The sequence below is a fragment of the Nyctereutes procyonoides genome, unplaced genomic scaffold (assembly GCF_905146905.1).
Source record: "Nyctereutes procyonoides isolate TBG_1078 unplaced genomic scaffold, NYPRO_anot_genome, whole genome shotgun sequence".
In the NCBI taxonomy this organism is placed as follows: Eukaryota; Metazoa; Chordata; class Mammalia; order Carnivora; family Canidae; genus Nyctereutes; species Nyctereutes procyonoides.
In genome coordinates, this window is record NW_026575132.1 from 6,016,044 (window position 1) to 6,033,557 (window position 17,514).

At 39.3% G+C, this 17,514-nt stretch overlaps 1 protein-coding gene across 3 annotated transcripts in view; it reads right to left on the bottom strand.

Annotated features, from left to right (window-relative positions):
* HECW2 (HECT, C2 and WW domain containing E3 ubiquitin protein ligase 2) overlaps positions 1–17,514 on the bottom strand; it is a 356,852-nt gene that overhangs the window by 139,298 nt on the left and 200,040 nt on the right. For 2 of the 3 annotated variants that reach the window (XM_055345429.1, XM_055345430.1), the window contains one exon: positions 5,841–5,948. In XM_055345429.1, coding sequence (XP_055201404.1) covers positions 5,841–5,948 — 108 coding nt within the window. Of the gene's footprint in view, positions 1–5,840; positions 5,949–16,806; positions 17,090–17,514 lie in introns of those variants that run through there. The other variant, XM_055345431.1, reaches the window with a different exon arrangement.

Consider the following 17,514-nt stretch of genomic DNA (forward strand, 5'->3'; position numbering starts at 1 on the left):
ATTAAAGCAAAACTCTCTTTCAGAAATGTATATAAGATTATAAATACTATATACCAAGAATACAATACCATATTACATTTTCTTATCAATGACAAAATACTAATGCTCAAAAAATTAACCCTATCATGGGGTAAAATATTGAGTATGATATATATGATTATATATGATAATCACAGTGCAGTGATTCACAATGTATTTAGCATCATCGAGCAAAAGGTTTTTTTAACCATGTACCCATCACATGTCAGACAGTCAGTGCAAGGGAATCCAAGAAAGGTTTCTGGTCTAGCAGGCATTGTATAGTGTAGCTGCTAGGATGACAATTACAGGCAGGACAAAATACAAAAGACAAGTACTAAAAAGAAAGAGCAGAAAGGTAACAGAGCATAGAGACCATGGAGATTAGGGAGGACACAGTGGAGTCCGAAAGACATCATGGAACAAATTGGTCTGGACTCAAACTTACAGATGAGAAAAATGGAGCAGAGAGAGTCGGGAGTGAAGAGTAGCAAAAGAAGGGAAGCAGGAATGAGCATGCAGGGTTCGAGGAACAGCAAGATGACCTACCAGGAATCCTAGCTTTATTCTTACTTCACTTGCCTGGGAACACCTCTCCAACTGACCTTGCCAAACATTTACACAAGCTTTTGGTTATTACTGAAATAATAAGAGCTACATAGATCTGAGCAAACCGTCCTCTCCCACTTGCTTCCTTCCAAGACTAATAACATGTATTCTATAAGAACAGAGAGCTGGAGGACTGAGGAGCAGTGAACGACCCCACCTACCCAAGAATGGCTTCTCCACAGCCCAATGTGGCAACCAACATCTCCTCCTATTGGCCTCAAATTATGGAAATACATAAACGTGTGCTTGTGTGTATGTGTGTGTGTGTGCACATATTCCTTCAGACTATAAAAAGCAAGAGTATTTTCTCTAAAAAATATCCCCTTGTTAAAAGCACGTTGCCTCAGAGGGCAGCAGGCCAGGAGAAGGGTGAGGCTTCTTGCATTAACCTGTAAGGACCTATCATTAGCTGGGCTTGCTCTAGCCTGGGAAGGAAGGAAGAAAGTACCACCCAAATGGCATCTTCCTCCCTCCAAGGTCCCTTCCGAACGATTGAGGCCAGTCATGAATTATGGAAATATATTTTGGCGCCTTGCAGTAATATTCAGGATACTTTCATTTAGAGAGTCACTAGAGATTTGGCAGGCCCTGTTTCAACACTGACAAGTCATAGGAAACCCTTTATTTTTCAATGTTTAACTTCCCCATTTCCATAAACACAAGTGAGGACCTCCCCCAAGCACCAGCGGGCCAGCTCCATCACCTCTACAGAAGGGAGGAGGATCCTGGTGAGATGTCACCTTGGATCTGTTTTGTGGGGAGGGGAAGTCAGGGAGGAGGGAGGGACTTTGAAAGAGTTTAGGAACCTACCCATGATCCTAAGTGAAGGGATTTCCATAACTATGTGATTCTGATGTTGCATTTTTAAAGCGATCGGTCTGTTTCTGGATTTGCATCTGAATAAGACAGTTCCAGACAGATCAAGGGAGACTGGTAAAAGTGGTTATCTTCAGGGAGGGAACCCTGATGACTGGGGCATGAAGTTGAGGAGATACTCACTTTGACCTTTTGTATCTTTTCAACATTATACTCTTTTTCCGTGCTTCCTATTCAAAAATTATTTTTTAAAAACTATCTCAACTCAGCTACATTAACTCTAGGCATTAGCATAAAACCCCACTTCAAGCCCTCTCTGAAGAAAGATTCTACAGGCCATGCCCTGCGAGAAATGGTTTTTGTTTCAAAGACTGGGATCTCATCCATCACCTTAAATAACTACAAGATTCACTTAGGCAGTCATTAATAAATTGTTCCTCTTTAGAAACTCTGCATTTTCCCAAGTTTCTAAAAGTTGAAGATTTTGAGCCATAAAGTGGGTGGCACAGAAATGTCCTTCCTTCAACCATTTTTATTTAAAAAGAATAATCTTAAAAAACATCAAACTAACTGCAATTTATCCTAAAACATAATTTTAACCATTGCCCTATGTGCTTTTATGTTCTTATTTTGATTCCTACTCATAGGATCTTTTTTGCAGAGGCCACAAACTGGAAAAAGGAAACACATTTTAATCCTCATGCTTTTGAGGAAATCTGCTCACATTTCCAGTGACAGGCTAACTTATCATTTATATGTTACTGCAAGTTATCTTCTCTTTAACAAGGGCCAATAAAGCCTAGATGGCCAAGCCCTCCTCTGCTCAAGCTCAGATACACAGTCATGAAAATCAAAGACAGACACCATCAGTGTGGAGGTAGCATAAACCTAATAGGATTAGAGGATGAACACGATCCTGAAGTATGAGAATAGAAAATAAAAAGCACCAAATCCCCACCCAAGGGACTAGAAGATCATTCTGATGTTGACAGGAAGTGGCTTGGGACTGGACAAGTTTAAAGCAAAGACTGACAGTATAAATAAGAGGCCCAGACCATCTGCCTCCCCCCGCAAAAAAAAAAAAAAAAAAAAAAAAAAAAAAGCCATCCATAAAGATTCTGTTTGGGCAAGGCACTGCATCCTGGAAAGCATATTAATTAACCTGAGTGCCAATCAGAGACAAGGCTCTTACTGACACAAGCCTCTTGATGCTCAGGTTCCTAATCCTGCCTACTTCCCAGGTAAGATATGTGAAAAATACTGTATCATTTATACAAATAGCAATATTTGTTGATATTATCCCTCAACGATCACAGAGCAGTTCAGCACACAGCTATGATGCTTATTCATATTTCTAAGCTCATTCATTGATCTAGGGTTTAGTGAGCTCCTAGAATAGCATGTGGCACAAAGTTGGCACTTAATATATACTTCATAATGCCTGGGGGAGAGACAGATGGGACAGATAAATAGAAGGAATGACAAGAACAGGTCTGAATGAATGAATAAATGAATGACCATAGTCTACAGAAGACTCTAGAATAACAGAGACATCTGAGCATGACAAGACAACTTTGAAACCTCTTTTATTTCCAAACTCAAGATACATCCTGCAAAGATGACCCATTCAGTTTCTGCAAGCATAAGCTCGTCTGAGGACTATTTGACAGTTGACAGTCTTATGACAAGTAGGTGCAGAGGAAGCTGATCCTTCTGTCCAGTGCCTAGGAAGGTCATCTGCCCAAAATTAAACCATCTTTGTCCTTCAAATTCATTTAAGTAGGCCCTGTAATAATATAAGTCTGGGCTGCCTGCGTCCTCCGGGGCTTTATCTAGACAAACTAAAGCCATCTTTACATTCAGAAATAGCTTAGACAGTGCTCAAATCAAGGTTTGCCCATGAACTTAGGTCAATGTTCAGAGAATTTTATTTTGCCTGAACTTCTGATGAGCTAAAGATAAATTTTCTTTCTAAAGATGAAAGCAAAAGTTTTTAAATGTCATGAGTTTTTAAGATCAGAGGCTGAAAATATAGAAGCTGTCTAACCCCTCCCCACCAATTTTTTATAAGTCCCATGCCATCAGCTCCAGAGATTCAAGCAAAACTTCATTATGCTGGGAAGTCCCCCTAGGTCTGCTCTAGCCAGATACACGGTAAAAAAAAAAAAAAAAAAAAAAAAAAAAAAGATGTCTAAAAGACACAGACCACACTATGAAGCACTCATATAAATACCACAGGAGGTTTTTACATTGAAAGGATAGGCATATGTGCTGGAGGAGACTTTGTTCTGATTAATTAAGATAAACTTCATACTGGAGCCAAATCTTTCCATAATTCTCATTCACTGCCTTGGATTTCAATACACACGACTTTTCTCAAGCCCTTACAAAAATACATTACTGCATATTTCCAGTTTTACATTCATGATACACAATATTTCCAATTTTGTGTGTGTAGAATTAAGGTGGAACTCAGAGGAGAAAATAAAACAACAATGACAAAACCCTAGTCTTTTCTTCATTTCCAATTCCTAGCTTCAATGTCAAGCTTATTTCTATTAAATACCAAAACGAGGTATAAAGAAAAACATTCATCCAGACGGAGATATTAGTATACTGTGATCGGCCAGGACATTATAAATCTCAAAAGCTTTTGGAAGGAGAAGTAAAATCAATTGCGGCAAATGGGATACTCTGTAAATGGGGTTTGGTCACACAGTATGTGATACTGACTTCTTCCCAGGTTGTTCAAATGGGCCCCCCAACTGGAATCTACACACTCTATCTAGAGGCCACCATTCCTAGCAGTCTGGCATTCGGGAGAGAACAGGAAGGTTGTTTTGCCTTTTCCCCTTGAAGTTCAGTTGGCAATATTCCCCAGCTACGTCAGCCTCTTAAACCCTGGGATCCTTTCAAAGGAGGAATTATATTGAATGAAAGCAACCCATTCCACTGTCTCCCACATTCTTTTATCACTTATTTTTCTCATTAGAAGATGGCGGTGCCAGCTGGGCCAAATGTTGGAAGAGTAACGAAAAGTAGAAATAAGCAAGAAAAACAAATTACCCAAATCTTACCTCCTAGGAAGCAGCCCATGTTCACGTTTTGGCAAATTTCCTTACAGACTTTAACCTATGTGTCATATTAGTTAGAACTGTTATATCTATCTGCTTCCCCCCCCCCGCACTTATTGATATATTATGAGCATTTTCCCTTAAAGATTTCAGAAGAGACTCTAGCCAGTTAGTGAACTATGAAAAAAAAGACAGTCCTTCTGAGAGAGAGAAGGATGATTAGAGAAAGTTAGGAAATGCTGACCTACCAGGAAGAATGTGGAAGAAATGATCTGATGTCTTTAATGACAATTCAAAGTAACAGATGTTAAAAAAAAAAAAAACAAAGTAACAGATGTTAATCTTTGAAAATAACTTTTTATATGACAGAAATTTATATACTTCAATAAAAACGTGCTTATAGCAGGTTCTCAATTCATCAAACTTTACTTTATATTTTAAAGTTTAATAAGTACCATCCTTCATGCACACACTTTCCTATACTAAGTCTCTTGAACACAGAAAACTTAATTCTTATGAAAATTAAACTCAGAAAATTTTTAAATAGTCCATTTTTCCACATTAATGAAGAATTCTCCAAATGTAAAAAGTTAATTTGAACCGCCCAGTAAATAAGTATCCATTTACACTTCCATCTATCCCAGAAAAATGTACATACTATGTTCTCAATAATATTAGTGGCAAACATAAATACCCTCCCTCACCTAAATAAAAAGGAATGAGAGATCTCCGTGAACCATGTACTACGTATAGGCATTTATATTTACAAATAAATACAACATCAGGTCAACTGGGTAACGGCTGAGTTATCTGCAGCCAATTTCTGATTCTTAAAATTGACCTCTACGTCACCATGCCCAGACTCTCTCATCTAATTGTAAAGACCAGGATGCAAATGCAAGAGTCACTGCTGCTGGGAAAAATAATAACAAAGTATTCTATAGGCCCAGAAAATTCTTAACTGAAATCTTATTCTTTCTACTCCCTGAAATTAATATAATAAATATTAATTACAAATGTAGATACCAGGGCACATAAAACATGTAAAGTATTAAAATAGCCAAACATGCTTTATATACTATGCATTCACAAGGTATATGGAATGTGCCTGTGTATATACATACACATATATGTTTACATACTTTTCAAAATATGTGAACATTCTCTAACAAGCATTTCCTATTTCCAAGTTTGAAGACATGTGGCATAAATATGTAAATCAGAGGCAAAAATTTTCATAATAAATTTAGAAAAGACTCCCTAGATTTCCGCATATTTATGGAATGTTCAGTAACAAACTTCTATTTCTCGCTTGGTACTTACGTTCCATGAAATAGGGCCCAGGCTCAATTCTCCATACAATTTGCCCTTTTTGAGTTCCAGTCACACCTCTGTTCTTAGAATCCCAGAAGTTGGCTGGAGAATTCTCATCTGGAAAAACCAAACAAACACTTTTCAGTTTAATTGCAACCTGTATGTCCTCCCCTAGCTCAAAGACTAATACGAGTTCTAAAATAAAGGAAAGAAAAGATAAAGGGGGGAAATATTAATGAACACTGTTAGAGGTGACCAGGCCCCGGCTGATTATTACCCTGCATTTCTGCTCTTCACTGACATAGGAGAACTGGGGAGGACACTGAAGGAAGTTGGCATTTCTGGGCTTGGCCCAGTTAATCAACGTCACCAAAAGACAAAACTGGAAAGAACAAGGGATACGACTGCTGCTGCATCAGTGGTGAACTGATCCATCATAAGAAAGGGGCTGGGTGCACTCCCATCTGTAAAATCCAATATAAAAAAAACAAAGGAAGAGCAAAGCAAATCCCAAAATGGGATGAAAAAAAAGGGGACATTAAGCTAAGAAAATGAGTGGAGACAGACAGAGTACAGGTTTGCCAGGAACGGTGTTCAGGGGACACCAACCAAGTCATCAAGTCTGCAAGGATAATTTTCTAGAAAAGGTCAAAGGCAGTAAATCTTGAACAATACAAGAAGAGAGTGGTTAAGCTTTTGTATGGATAGAAAGGACAGTGACCTGAAGGTTAGGCCTGAAGGCAGCATTTCCCAAGTTTTCAGACCCCTTGGCACACAGAATATGGTACTATTTGTAGGACACACTGGGACTAAATGAAGGAGACGCTTATAACTTAAAATGGCAGGCAGGGGTGCCTGGTGACACCAGGCTCGGCCCCCCTCCCCGGAGGCTGAAGGGATCCATATTTAATCATTTGCCTGCATCCCGTTAGTCTGAAGCTCTGTCCTAGGGCCTAGAATAGGAAATAAAATGAAAAAGAAGGCCATTCAGAGTTTTTTAGGTACACGAAAATGTATACACTGACATTGGCTCTTAAAGTCAGAGGTGCTTCATTTGTCCCCCCAAATCCCTTTTGCAGGAGGAAAGATTAAGGGTACATTTTAACTGAGCCCTGGGATAAACAAAACATGGTGAAGTAAGAGCGACACTAGAAAAAGGAGAGGTGGAGAAAAGGCCACAAGCTCGAGGGAATAATCCTGAGAAGAAAAACTCCCCTTTTGTTTTTCATGCTTCTGAGCATGAAAGAAATAGAAAGTGGACCAGAGGGAAAGATCAGACAGGCCGGGTCTGAGAGGTTGCGGACCGTGGTTGTGTTAGGAGCCCACTATTTTCATCACAAGCCAAAGAACTCTGGGAGGATAGGTCCTCCCTGCCATGGGCAGTCAGCAGGTTGTAAGGCAAAAATTCTTTTTGTGGAAGGAGGAGCCACTGTTCTCGGTAAGAATGGAAAAGTATGACCCACTCATGCCATCACCTCCTCTCCTAAACAAACACCACAGGCAAACCACTCCATTCCACCACAGAAACAGAACAGCAGTGCTGATTATCTAAAAGGCGGTTGCCTAAAACTGGTTGTGATCGGTGTCATGTGGCCCCTCAGGGCAGATCCTGATCACTGCCCATCCACTGAGCTTCCTCCTTGCCAAATGAGCCCCAATTTTATCCGGGGCAACGATGCTTCCAGTTAAAAATACTTCCCTCTCCAGAATGCCTTGCAGCTAAGGAGGGCATGTGGCCTTGCTATGGCCAGTGAGACGTAAGTGGAAGTCTACTGGGCAGGACTTCTGGGAAAGCTATTATTTTACTGATTCAAAAAGGGCAGACTCAATAATCCTTTTTGTTCTTTCCTTACCCCTCTCCTTGGATGAGTGCCACATGCTAAGGTAAGGATGGCAGAGCAAGAAGCCAGAAGTAGCCATGACAAATCCTTCAGCCCTGAACCACCTGCCTTCAGGCTTCTTGCTACCTAGGCAAAAATAAATTCCTATTTGGTTTCTGTTACCTGCAGCTTAACACAATTCCTGACATATATACCCACCATCCTAAAAAGTGATCAGTGATTTAGACTCCTCAGGCCTGACTCGGCCTAGAATCAAGACTGTATCACTGCTTCAGTCTAGACCGCAAAAAGACTTGCTCCCCTTCTAGAAGACAGGTTAGTGGGCAGAGCTGCTTGGAGAGAGAGACTCTTATGTTTTTGCAAATAAATGTACATTTTTTTTTTTTTTTGGCTATTGGTTACTGGAAGGCAGAAAAGGCTGGACCCTGCAAGGAACAGAATATAGACATAGAAGTAGAAGGTGTCCAGCCATTCAAAATACTTTTTTTTTTAAAAAATGTGGCTACACACATAGAAAACTTTCTGAATATATTGTGAGAGTTTCCTCTTGAGGCCTCAGGAAAGATGAGGCACCATTATATCTTATTTAAGGAGTAAGCACCAGGAACACGGTGATAAAAAGCAGTGGTAATAAAACTGTACTTGTTAATGTGACCTCACTGTAAGAAGAGGTTTGTACTTCTGGTGTTACCTACCTTTGCTTCCTTCAAAGGCACCAGGTAAGCCAAACAAAATGTATACTTCTGACATAACCTTGGGAAGAAGGACTACTGAGGAGCAGAAATAGAATGGGAGGTAGTAATGGGATGAGGAGAATCACTGTAAGTTACCCGAGCGCCAGATGGAAGTGAGCGTGAGCCTCCACACATCCCTTACATTCCTCCTGGAAAGGCACTTTGAGAACCAGTGACAGTGTCTGTCTCTTGTTCCAAGAAGGGTCACTAATAACTCTTTCCTTGCCAGCCACATCCACTTCAAGGTAGAAATACTGCATTGTGTCGAGTAGAAAATAGGGAGAAGAGTGATGGGTGCTTGTTTCCAAGAGTCTTTACCAAGAAACAGATCTGTGTATTCAATTTACCCACCAGCTCCTGTGGGTTGGGATAAGCCATAGATAGATCTTTGACTTTAATTCCCCTCATTGGCTCATAGGTCATGTAGACAACTCTATTTGGTGAAATTTGTGATATTTAAAGGAAAAAAAAAAGACTAGTTGAAGCAAAGTGTTGAAAATGTACTATGAGTATGCAGGCTCATGTGGAATTCAAATGTCCCATAAAAATGAGAAATGGGTCAGAATTAGGATGAGCAAACCCACAGGAGAAGTTTGATGGATCTGTTCTAATTTAAAAATGCCACAGCAAGAGACCCACCCTGTAAATCTCCATGAGGAAGATCTTATTCCCCACCAAGCACAGTGTCTGTCACATAGAAGATACCCGAGTTGATTAATAATCTGGTTATTTTAGATTGAAATTTTTCTGATAAGTTTATGTTTCTGATAATTCATTATGTCTGACAGAGACAAGCACTTCTGGCAATGGGTGGCAGCTACCCTTAATTGAAAATATCAAATCCATATAAATAAGCCAGCTTAGGAGCACAGAGTATAAATTATTTTGATATGATTCTCACAACCTCTACCACTACTACAGCTCCCACGCTGCTAACTAGCACAACTCTGGCCAGCCTTGGTCACACCACATAAAGAACGACTAGAGTGACTCATTCCTATTCTTTGTTTCAAGACCAATTTTAATTGGTCCCTCGGAGTAAAACTTTCCTCTTTAAGTAAGTTAACACCTTTGTTTAGGTTGGAGTCAATTCTAGTCTAGACCCAGAACAACTTTTCCGTGATAGCCGTTTTTATGCTGACATCTATTTTTCATGGATGTCTAAGGAAAGAATATTTTTCCCAGATTGTAGAAGTAGTTTTCCTTTTCCCCTCATCTAATATGTATATTAGGTGATTTGGTCTTTTTTAAAAATCCCAATTCCAAGTAAGAAAAATAACTGAATATAAAATATATACTAAACAGAGGGTTCTGTATCCCCTACAGGTAGAATGTGGACATAATTATAAATCTAATTATATAATCTTTTCTGTATCCATACTTACTATTAGCCTTCTTGCCCAGGGTTCTACCCCTGTTATGGTGGAGCCTTTGACCCAATCCCCTCGACACGTAACCATCTCTCACCTTGATTTGTTTCTTCCTTTAAACCTAAAAACATGTCAGCTTTCATGAGGCACATTCCCTGGTTCTGACATTACTCTTGGACCATTACCATTCTTGCTTCCTTTCCCATTCTCATTCTTATTTCTCTTCCTACTAGGACTAAAGTGTCTGTTCTCGAATTGAAATAGTCTATTTTCTAGGAGCGCATATTATAGACTTGGGTAACTTATAAGCTGGAACATAATTACAAAGAAGAAACACTGCAGATGTTTAATTCATGTACCTAAGTACCTTCTTTAAATCTAATTTTGTTTGGTAGCATTTATAAAAAGCTTGTCTGCTCATGTCTCATATGTCTTCTTTGTTCTCTTACAAGTCTAGTTGGTGGTACATTTTCTCTAAATAGAAAAGCAAAGTACACATGCGAAAAAAAGCCCTAAAATCCTTTCAATATAATTTTATACCTATCTGTTTAAGAAAATTATGGGAACATGATCAAAAAAACTTTTGAAAATCTTCACTCTTGCCTATTTTAGCAATCCATGATACTTTTGCGAAGGGATTTCATCTAGCATTGTTTTGTTTTGTTTTTAATGACTCTTCAGGGCTATTTAAATTTATTCTGTTACTAATACTGGAATTAATTCTGTTAAGTCTGCTTCTCCAAGGAAAAAACAAATAAAGTGTTTGGACCCAGAAAACAAAGGCACAGAGATAGAAGATTACACCATATACAACTCTCGTAACTATAGAGTATAGGGGCTCAGAGAATTTTCTCAGATCTAATTAATTAGGTCAGAAACAGGCCCCCTTTCCTTAATTAAAACCACATTATCTTTAGGAGGAACACGTGGGGTCTTAAACAAAATCTCTATATAACCAAACTTACCAACATCTCCTGCACATTCACTAAGAAACAAATCAACATTGGCCACTTTTCCCTTTAGCTAATTGATCCTCCACAACAATGATTGCCCAACTCCATTGCTCACTATGAATATCCTGAAGTTTTCCTTAAAATGCAGATTCCTGGGCTGCTCTTCCAGAGACTTGGGTTCAGTAGGTTTGAGTTAGGACACAGGAATCTGAATTTTAGCAAACACTCCAAGGAGCTGATTCTGATAGAGATACTACTACAAAGACCACACATGGAAACTCTGTTCTATGGTTATTTCCAGGAATACTGAGCAATCACAGCAATGGTTTGGACTGTGTACATCTCTGATGACTGTCTCTCTCATTTGTTAGCTTGTTCAGTTATTCACTCATTCATTCATTGAAAAGCATTAAATGACTGCCTGACTACTATGGAAGATAAGGAAGACCCATTTCCTGCCATCAGGAGTCCACAGTATGGTAGAGAAGACTGACACATAAGGTACAATGCAATGTCAAGAGTGCCATGATTGGGCTGTGTGTACTTTATACAGTTAAAGAGGCGCAGAGGAGGAATAATTAGCGCTCCCTGTAACTGTGTGGAATTCATATGGCTCTGGATCTATCAGGTTTGATGTATCTTGGGGAGGCACAAATGGAGATATCCTTTGGATATCTACACGTTTAGGCCAGTCATTAAGGTGCCTTATGCATTCCTCTGCTTCACTGTTCCATAGACATACTGCTTTACCACCCGGAGCTCATTTTTTAGTTCTATGAATGGTCATCAGAAACAGGAAACAAGTGGCCATATTTAGAGCCAAATTCAGTGGCAAAAGTTACTGTCATTGCCTGGGCCCCAGGATGTTATCTTTTTCATCCTTGGAAAAGTAAGATTAATTATATTAACCCACAATATGATTGTAAAGAGTCATTTAAATAATGAATTATCTAAAATGCCACAAAAGCTAAAACAATGTAAGCAGAGAGACTCAATTTTTTACAACTCCTTTCCCATAATATTAAATATGCAGAGATCACTATGAAAATTATCTTAAAAGATTATTTTTTCCTGTTCATGATTTTGATTCCAGAAAATGTCCTCTGAATAGGCTTTTAAGGTAATAAAAGAATATATAGGTTTTATGACCAGACATCTCAAATACATCCAAACAAAATTTGAATTTGCAAATGTTTTTATATCTATGTTAATATTACAGTGCTGGAGATAAAACAGGAACAAAAATATATATGCTCATAGCCTCCACTCTTCTATCAATCAACTCAGGGGAGTTACGAAAAGATGAGGATTTTTTTTTAGAAAAATGCCATATGAAGATTATGCCAGAGAGATGAAAAATGATGCTTGCAAATTTTCTTTTGTTAAAGTAATCTCTCCCTACATTATCTCACAAATGGCATAAACATCTAAGTTGTTTTAAATTACTTTTTGGATACAAATTGAATATAACTATGCCCTAAGATGGGATCATACGGGAGTCGGGTTTATTCTGGCTATACTTGAAAATTAGATGCCCTGGGATTTAGGATTTGGAGAGCAATATACTAAACTACAATTTGAATCAAAATGTTCATTAAAGAGCTGGGCAAAGAGCACAATTTCACAGGGACTGTTTACTATTCTTAACAATTTTGTAAAGTTTTTTGCAAATTTTCTACAATTATGCGCTGGGCAGGTTACGGAATCCTGCTGCAATGTGACAGGAAGACTGACAACAACTTTGGGATCTGAACTACATTGCAAGGGAAGGGGGAGTCTCTACCAATGACTGCACCAAACAGAACATAAATTTTATTAAGTCCTATGAGAATTTATTAATAACTTTCCTCATGAATTTGCAAACGTGACATTAGTTTTAACCTAGTCTCCCTAGATGCCCAATTCCTAACACTGAAGCTCACTCTAGTTGAAAAAAAAAATGTGTCCGATGTTTTTAGAGATTATGATCCTGCTACCACACCACTAATGACTATGGCTTGGTACTCACTTGAATAGCGATTTTCCTATAGATACCAGAAAGATCTGCTGATTAAACTACACTAGAGATGGGAGAAAACGGCACAGCACATTACAGGACAAGAACAAACAAAAGCAACAGCGGCTCAGAGAAGCTGATGACCAGTCTGCAGGGTCTGGCCTTGGGGTACGTGTGCACTGAAAGGCATGTACATTGCTGCACTGGCAGGATGGAGAGCACACATGTGTTGATTCAAGGCCATGTACCCCCAAAGCATGAGAGAGATGTTTTATGGTTATCCTCTATGGCAGGCCATCTACCAGGGTGGTAAAGCCCAACCTGGAAAATGGGAGATCTTTCACTAGATCCACACTGGATGACTTAGAGCCAAGTCCTAGGCACACCTCTGAGGGAGCCTCCTGAGCACCCACACCTCCAGACATATATCCAGTGGAGACAGATGTGCCGTTAAGCAACTTCCTATATAACATAGTTGATCCCAACCTAACGATTAAACACTCATTTTGACAAGGAAGGAAACCACCAACAGATCAGCGAGAGGCAACACTTGAACTCGTTTTGGTAGATACCTCCTAAGAGTTTCAGTCATGGCCCAGAATACAAGCTAGTAAAGAGCAGTTCAGAGATGGCTTATATGTCAGGCACCGTTCTACTGCTTTGTCTTTATCGATTCCTTGACAACTCTAACAATCCTTTGAGGTAGGTACCACTGTCAGATTCTAAACGATGGGAACTTAGGTACAGAGAAGTTAGGAAATCTGTCCAGGATCCTGAAAGTAGTATGTGCACAGTGAACCCAGAGACCATGTCCTTGATGCTATATCACACCTTCCATCTAGACCACTGTGATGAGTCTGGATTCCTGAGGCTGAGGATGATGGAAGGTCACCGGAAAACTTAAATCAAGGAAGTAACATGATCCATGTTTTTTTAAGAAAAATCCTTCTGGCTGCCATGTGCAGAATGGACTGTAGAAGTGGGAGAGAAGATGGTCCGTGATGCTTCACACCCAGACCCAGCACCAAGCACTAAAGCCATAACCTAAACGTGACCCTCTCCTCCCGTCTAAATCTTTCTTGTGCAGACAGAGCTGTGGTAGCTATAAATAGCCACCCTTAGTGCAAAAGGCTGTGAATCAATCCCAGACTCTCCACTCCAACGACCCTGCGAGGTGACTCATCCACTTCTAAGCTCTCTCCAAGTCCAACCACCAGCCTGAATTTCACTCTTTAAGCCCACCATGCTCTTCCTGTCCCTCTCCCTATTCAAACAACTCCCCCAAAGGTCCAACTTTCCCACACTCAACCTTAATCAGTCAAAACAGAAAGCTCAGATTCTCCGTCTCTTAGTAACTCAATAAAACCCCTAATGCAACATAATTAATATATCGCTGGCATTCAGTCCACATAGCCCTTCTGTTCACCAACATAAATATGCTTTATTTTTTTAGGTACAAATCCTTAATTACAGGTATCAAGAGAGTAATACATCGCTTGATAATGATGTTGCCAGACTGCGGCTATTAGGTGATGGTAAGATTCCAGAATTTTGAGAAACAGCAGACCTAAATTTAAATTCCATCTCTCTCATCTACTGGATCCATAACCTTGTGCAAATCATAAAACTGGATAGACTCCATCTCTTTAATTTTTTTCCATCTCTTTAATTTATAAAATGATAATGGCACCTAGCTCACAAAGCTGTGAGGAGTACATGGGTACAGTATTTGAACCTGGCACATATTAGGAACTACATGTGTGGGGTTTAGAAATTTTTAAATCCATTTCTTCCTTCATTCTAAGAAAGTTATGTTTTTCCTTTTAATATTCAAAAGTGCAGATCCTCAACCTCATTTCTTTAGTTTTTACCTTTTAAAATTTCTTTAAATAAATAATTTTATCCTAATTTCTCATAGGTGTATGTAAATTAAAACAAAAGCATGCTGATTTACGTGTTTTTGGTGACTGCTTTCTTAATCTGGATGACAAATGAGCAGACAGAAGTGCAGTCCACACGTACAATGAGAGTACATTATGCTTACACACCTAACACGGTCTCACACACAGAGGAAATCAATCTGCACAGTTCTTGGGTGGAAGGTCACTCCAAGCCTAAAATTCTGTCAATGAGCTTTAAGCTCAGCTTAATAAAGAACAGGCAGGGATGCCCTCATCTCCCTACACAATGAGACTTGGATTGTGAATATCGTGTTTGACTTGGAAATCTCTGTTGTGGCACTATGTGTGTTAAAAAGTTGCCAGGAATGATAATGAGGTTTAGATTATATATCCCTCCTTTCTTTCCTCTAATGATTTTCTTTAATACCATACATACACTAAGCTCTCGCTCAAAGATAATCCCTTTTAATACTAAGTGAAGTTTAAAAGCAACCTCTAGAATCTTCAGGATGTTACTTTTACATGAACCTAATAGCTGCAGATTCTGAGACATGTACAACCATTATATCCATAAAATAAGAAGTTCAGCACAAAAGCATCCTTCAGTGATGGGTAAATCACACATTTAATCTTAGCTCATATAATAAGGATCAAGAGCTATAATGGCTAACTTGATTTAAAGAAGGAGGTTACCCTTATTGGAGTGAAACAAATATGTTTTGGAGCTAATCCAAACTCAGTCTGAAAATATTAGTTGGAAGTATGTGAGAGCAATCTTTCAGGAACATTCATTGCTACTGATCCTTAAGAATAATTTTGCAGATGTGTCTATTCTCCATGGATCCCTCCTCATAATGGCTTGCTCAGAAGATGAAGCACTTTCCAGAGATTAGATGGCTCACCTGAATCCTTATTAAGCCATCAACTTTCTTTTCATTAAACTAAGCATTTTTCTATGTTTCTAAATGAGGGCACTACTGGGTCTGTCCAGTACACTGTAGCAACAGTAGCTTCCTTGGTGCTCTGGAACTAAATGTCAGTTGCATGCTTTATATTTAAGACAATAAAAAAATAGCATCCCCACCCACCTTGAGTAACACTGATTGGCATTTTGTAGTCAACAAACACAATTTTTCACTGAAAAAGGATTAGGATAAAACTGAAATTTTGCCCTGGATTCATCCTATCTTTCAAACAATTAGACAGATTTCAAAGGTCTATAGGAAGCTGGTTCAGTTTACTACGATTGCCACAAGAAAATCTTAACAAAAACATGATTTTATTCTCAAATTAAAGTTTTGTTGTAAGATCACTGTTAAATCAACAGTTTCTAAAATGTGAATGTCTATGAATACTTGTCCATATAAATATTACATTACAAATAAATCTGCTTTAACATCTCATTCATGAGAGAAGAGCTTTAAAATCTGCCAAAAAATATTATTATCCAGAGGCAGATAACATGTCATAAAATCTATTTAGGGGCAGCCCCGGTGGCGCAGCAGTTTAGCGCCGCCTACAGCCCGGGGTTTGATCCTGGGGACCCTGGATCAAGTCCCACGTCGGGCTCCCTACATGGAGCCTGCTTCTCCCTCTGCCTGTGCCTCTGCCCCCCTCTCTCTCTGTGTCTCTATGAATAAATAAATAAAATCTTTTAAAAAAAAATCTATTTAGATTCAAATGACATTTTAAAGAACATTATTATAGGTAGAACCTGTACTTAACATCACTGTAAAGTAATTCATTTGAAACCACTGGGACTCTAGAAATTCAGCAAAAGGTCCACATATTTGTAAAAGTTTTAAATTTTTAAAAGATTTTTTGAAATTTATTTATTTGACAGAGAGAGAACAGAGCAAGGGAGAGCAAAAGAGAACACGAGTGGGGGGAGGAGCAGAGGGAGAGGGAGAAGCAGACTTCCCACTCAGCGGGGAGCCTGACGCAGGGCTCCATCCCAGGACCCTGAGATCATGACCTGAGCCAAAGGCAGAAGGCAGCCACTTAACTGACCGAGCCACCCAGGGGCCCCATATATAAAAGTTTTAAATGCTTTAATCCTAGCACTGATGGATATCGAGTTGTCAAATGATTAAATGTGATAAGCACACCACATAGGTTGTTAATAAGAAATCAGGTGAGAGAGAGTAGAACTCATTTCACAGAACTTTCTAATATCTTACCTCGTAGAGTCCCAAAGGGGTTCTCTCTGCCTTTGCCAGGATTGAATCCATGTCATTTCAAATCAGATTTAGGAAGCAGGAAGAAGAAGCATGTTCCATTCTGCTTAAAATCATGTACCTGGCCCACCCACTTGGCAATTTCATTCATAGAAGTGGCCAGCACTGAAGTCAGGTAGTTCTGGAGTCCTAACGTGGCTTTGAGAGCTCTGTGGGTCCACCCTACTGATGATCCTGCTTCTCCTTCCTCTTTCCCAAAGTTCTAGAAATGAAATCCTAAGCAGGATTTGAGCAGACCTCTACCAGCAGACTCCTGTCCAGCTAAGAAAACATTGAGAGCCACTCCCACTTTTCCTCAAGACTTACCACTGTTTCATCCTAAATGAAAACAACACAACCTATGAGCGTCCCTCAGGCTGAGGCCGTTGTGGCCACACCCTGTAAAGGGTACAGGATGCAATTGCCCCATCCTCCCCTCGGCTTCCTTCCTTTGCTTTTCCATTGGGAAAATTCCAAAGAATGAGTTATGTGTACACACACACACACACACACACACACACATTCATACAGAGTGAGCTGATGTCAACAAACTGTTATCATAGGGGAGTTTTCTAACTGATTTACTAAGAATACAGTGGTCATTATCTGGAAACTCTAATTTACTGCTATGATTAATCAGATATAGCATTCATTTAGGTACTGAAAAGGGCT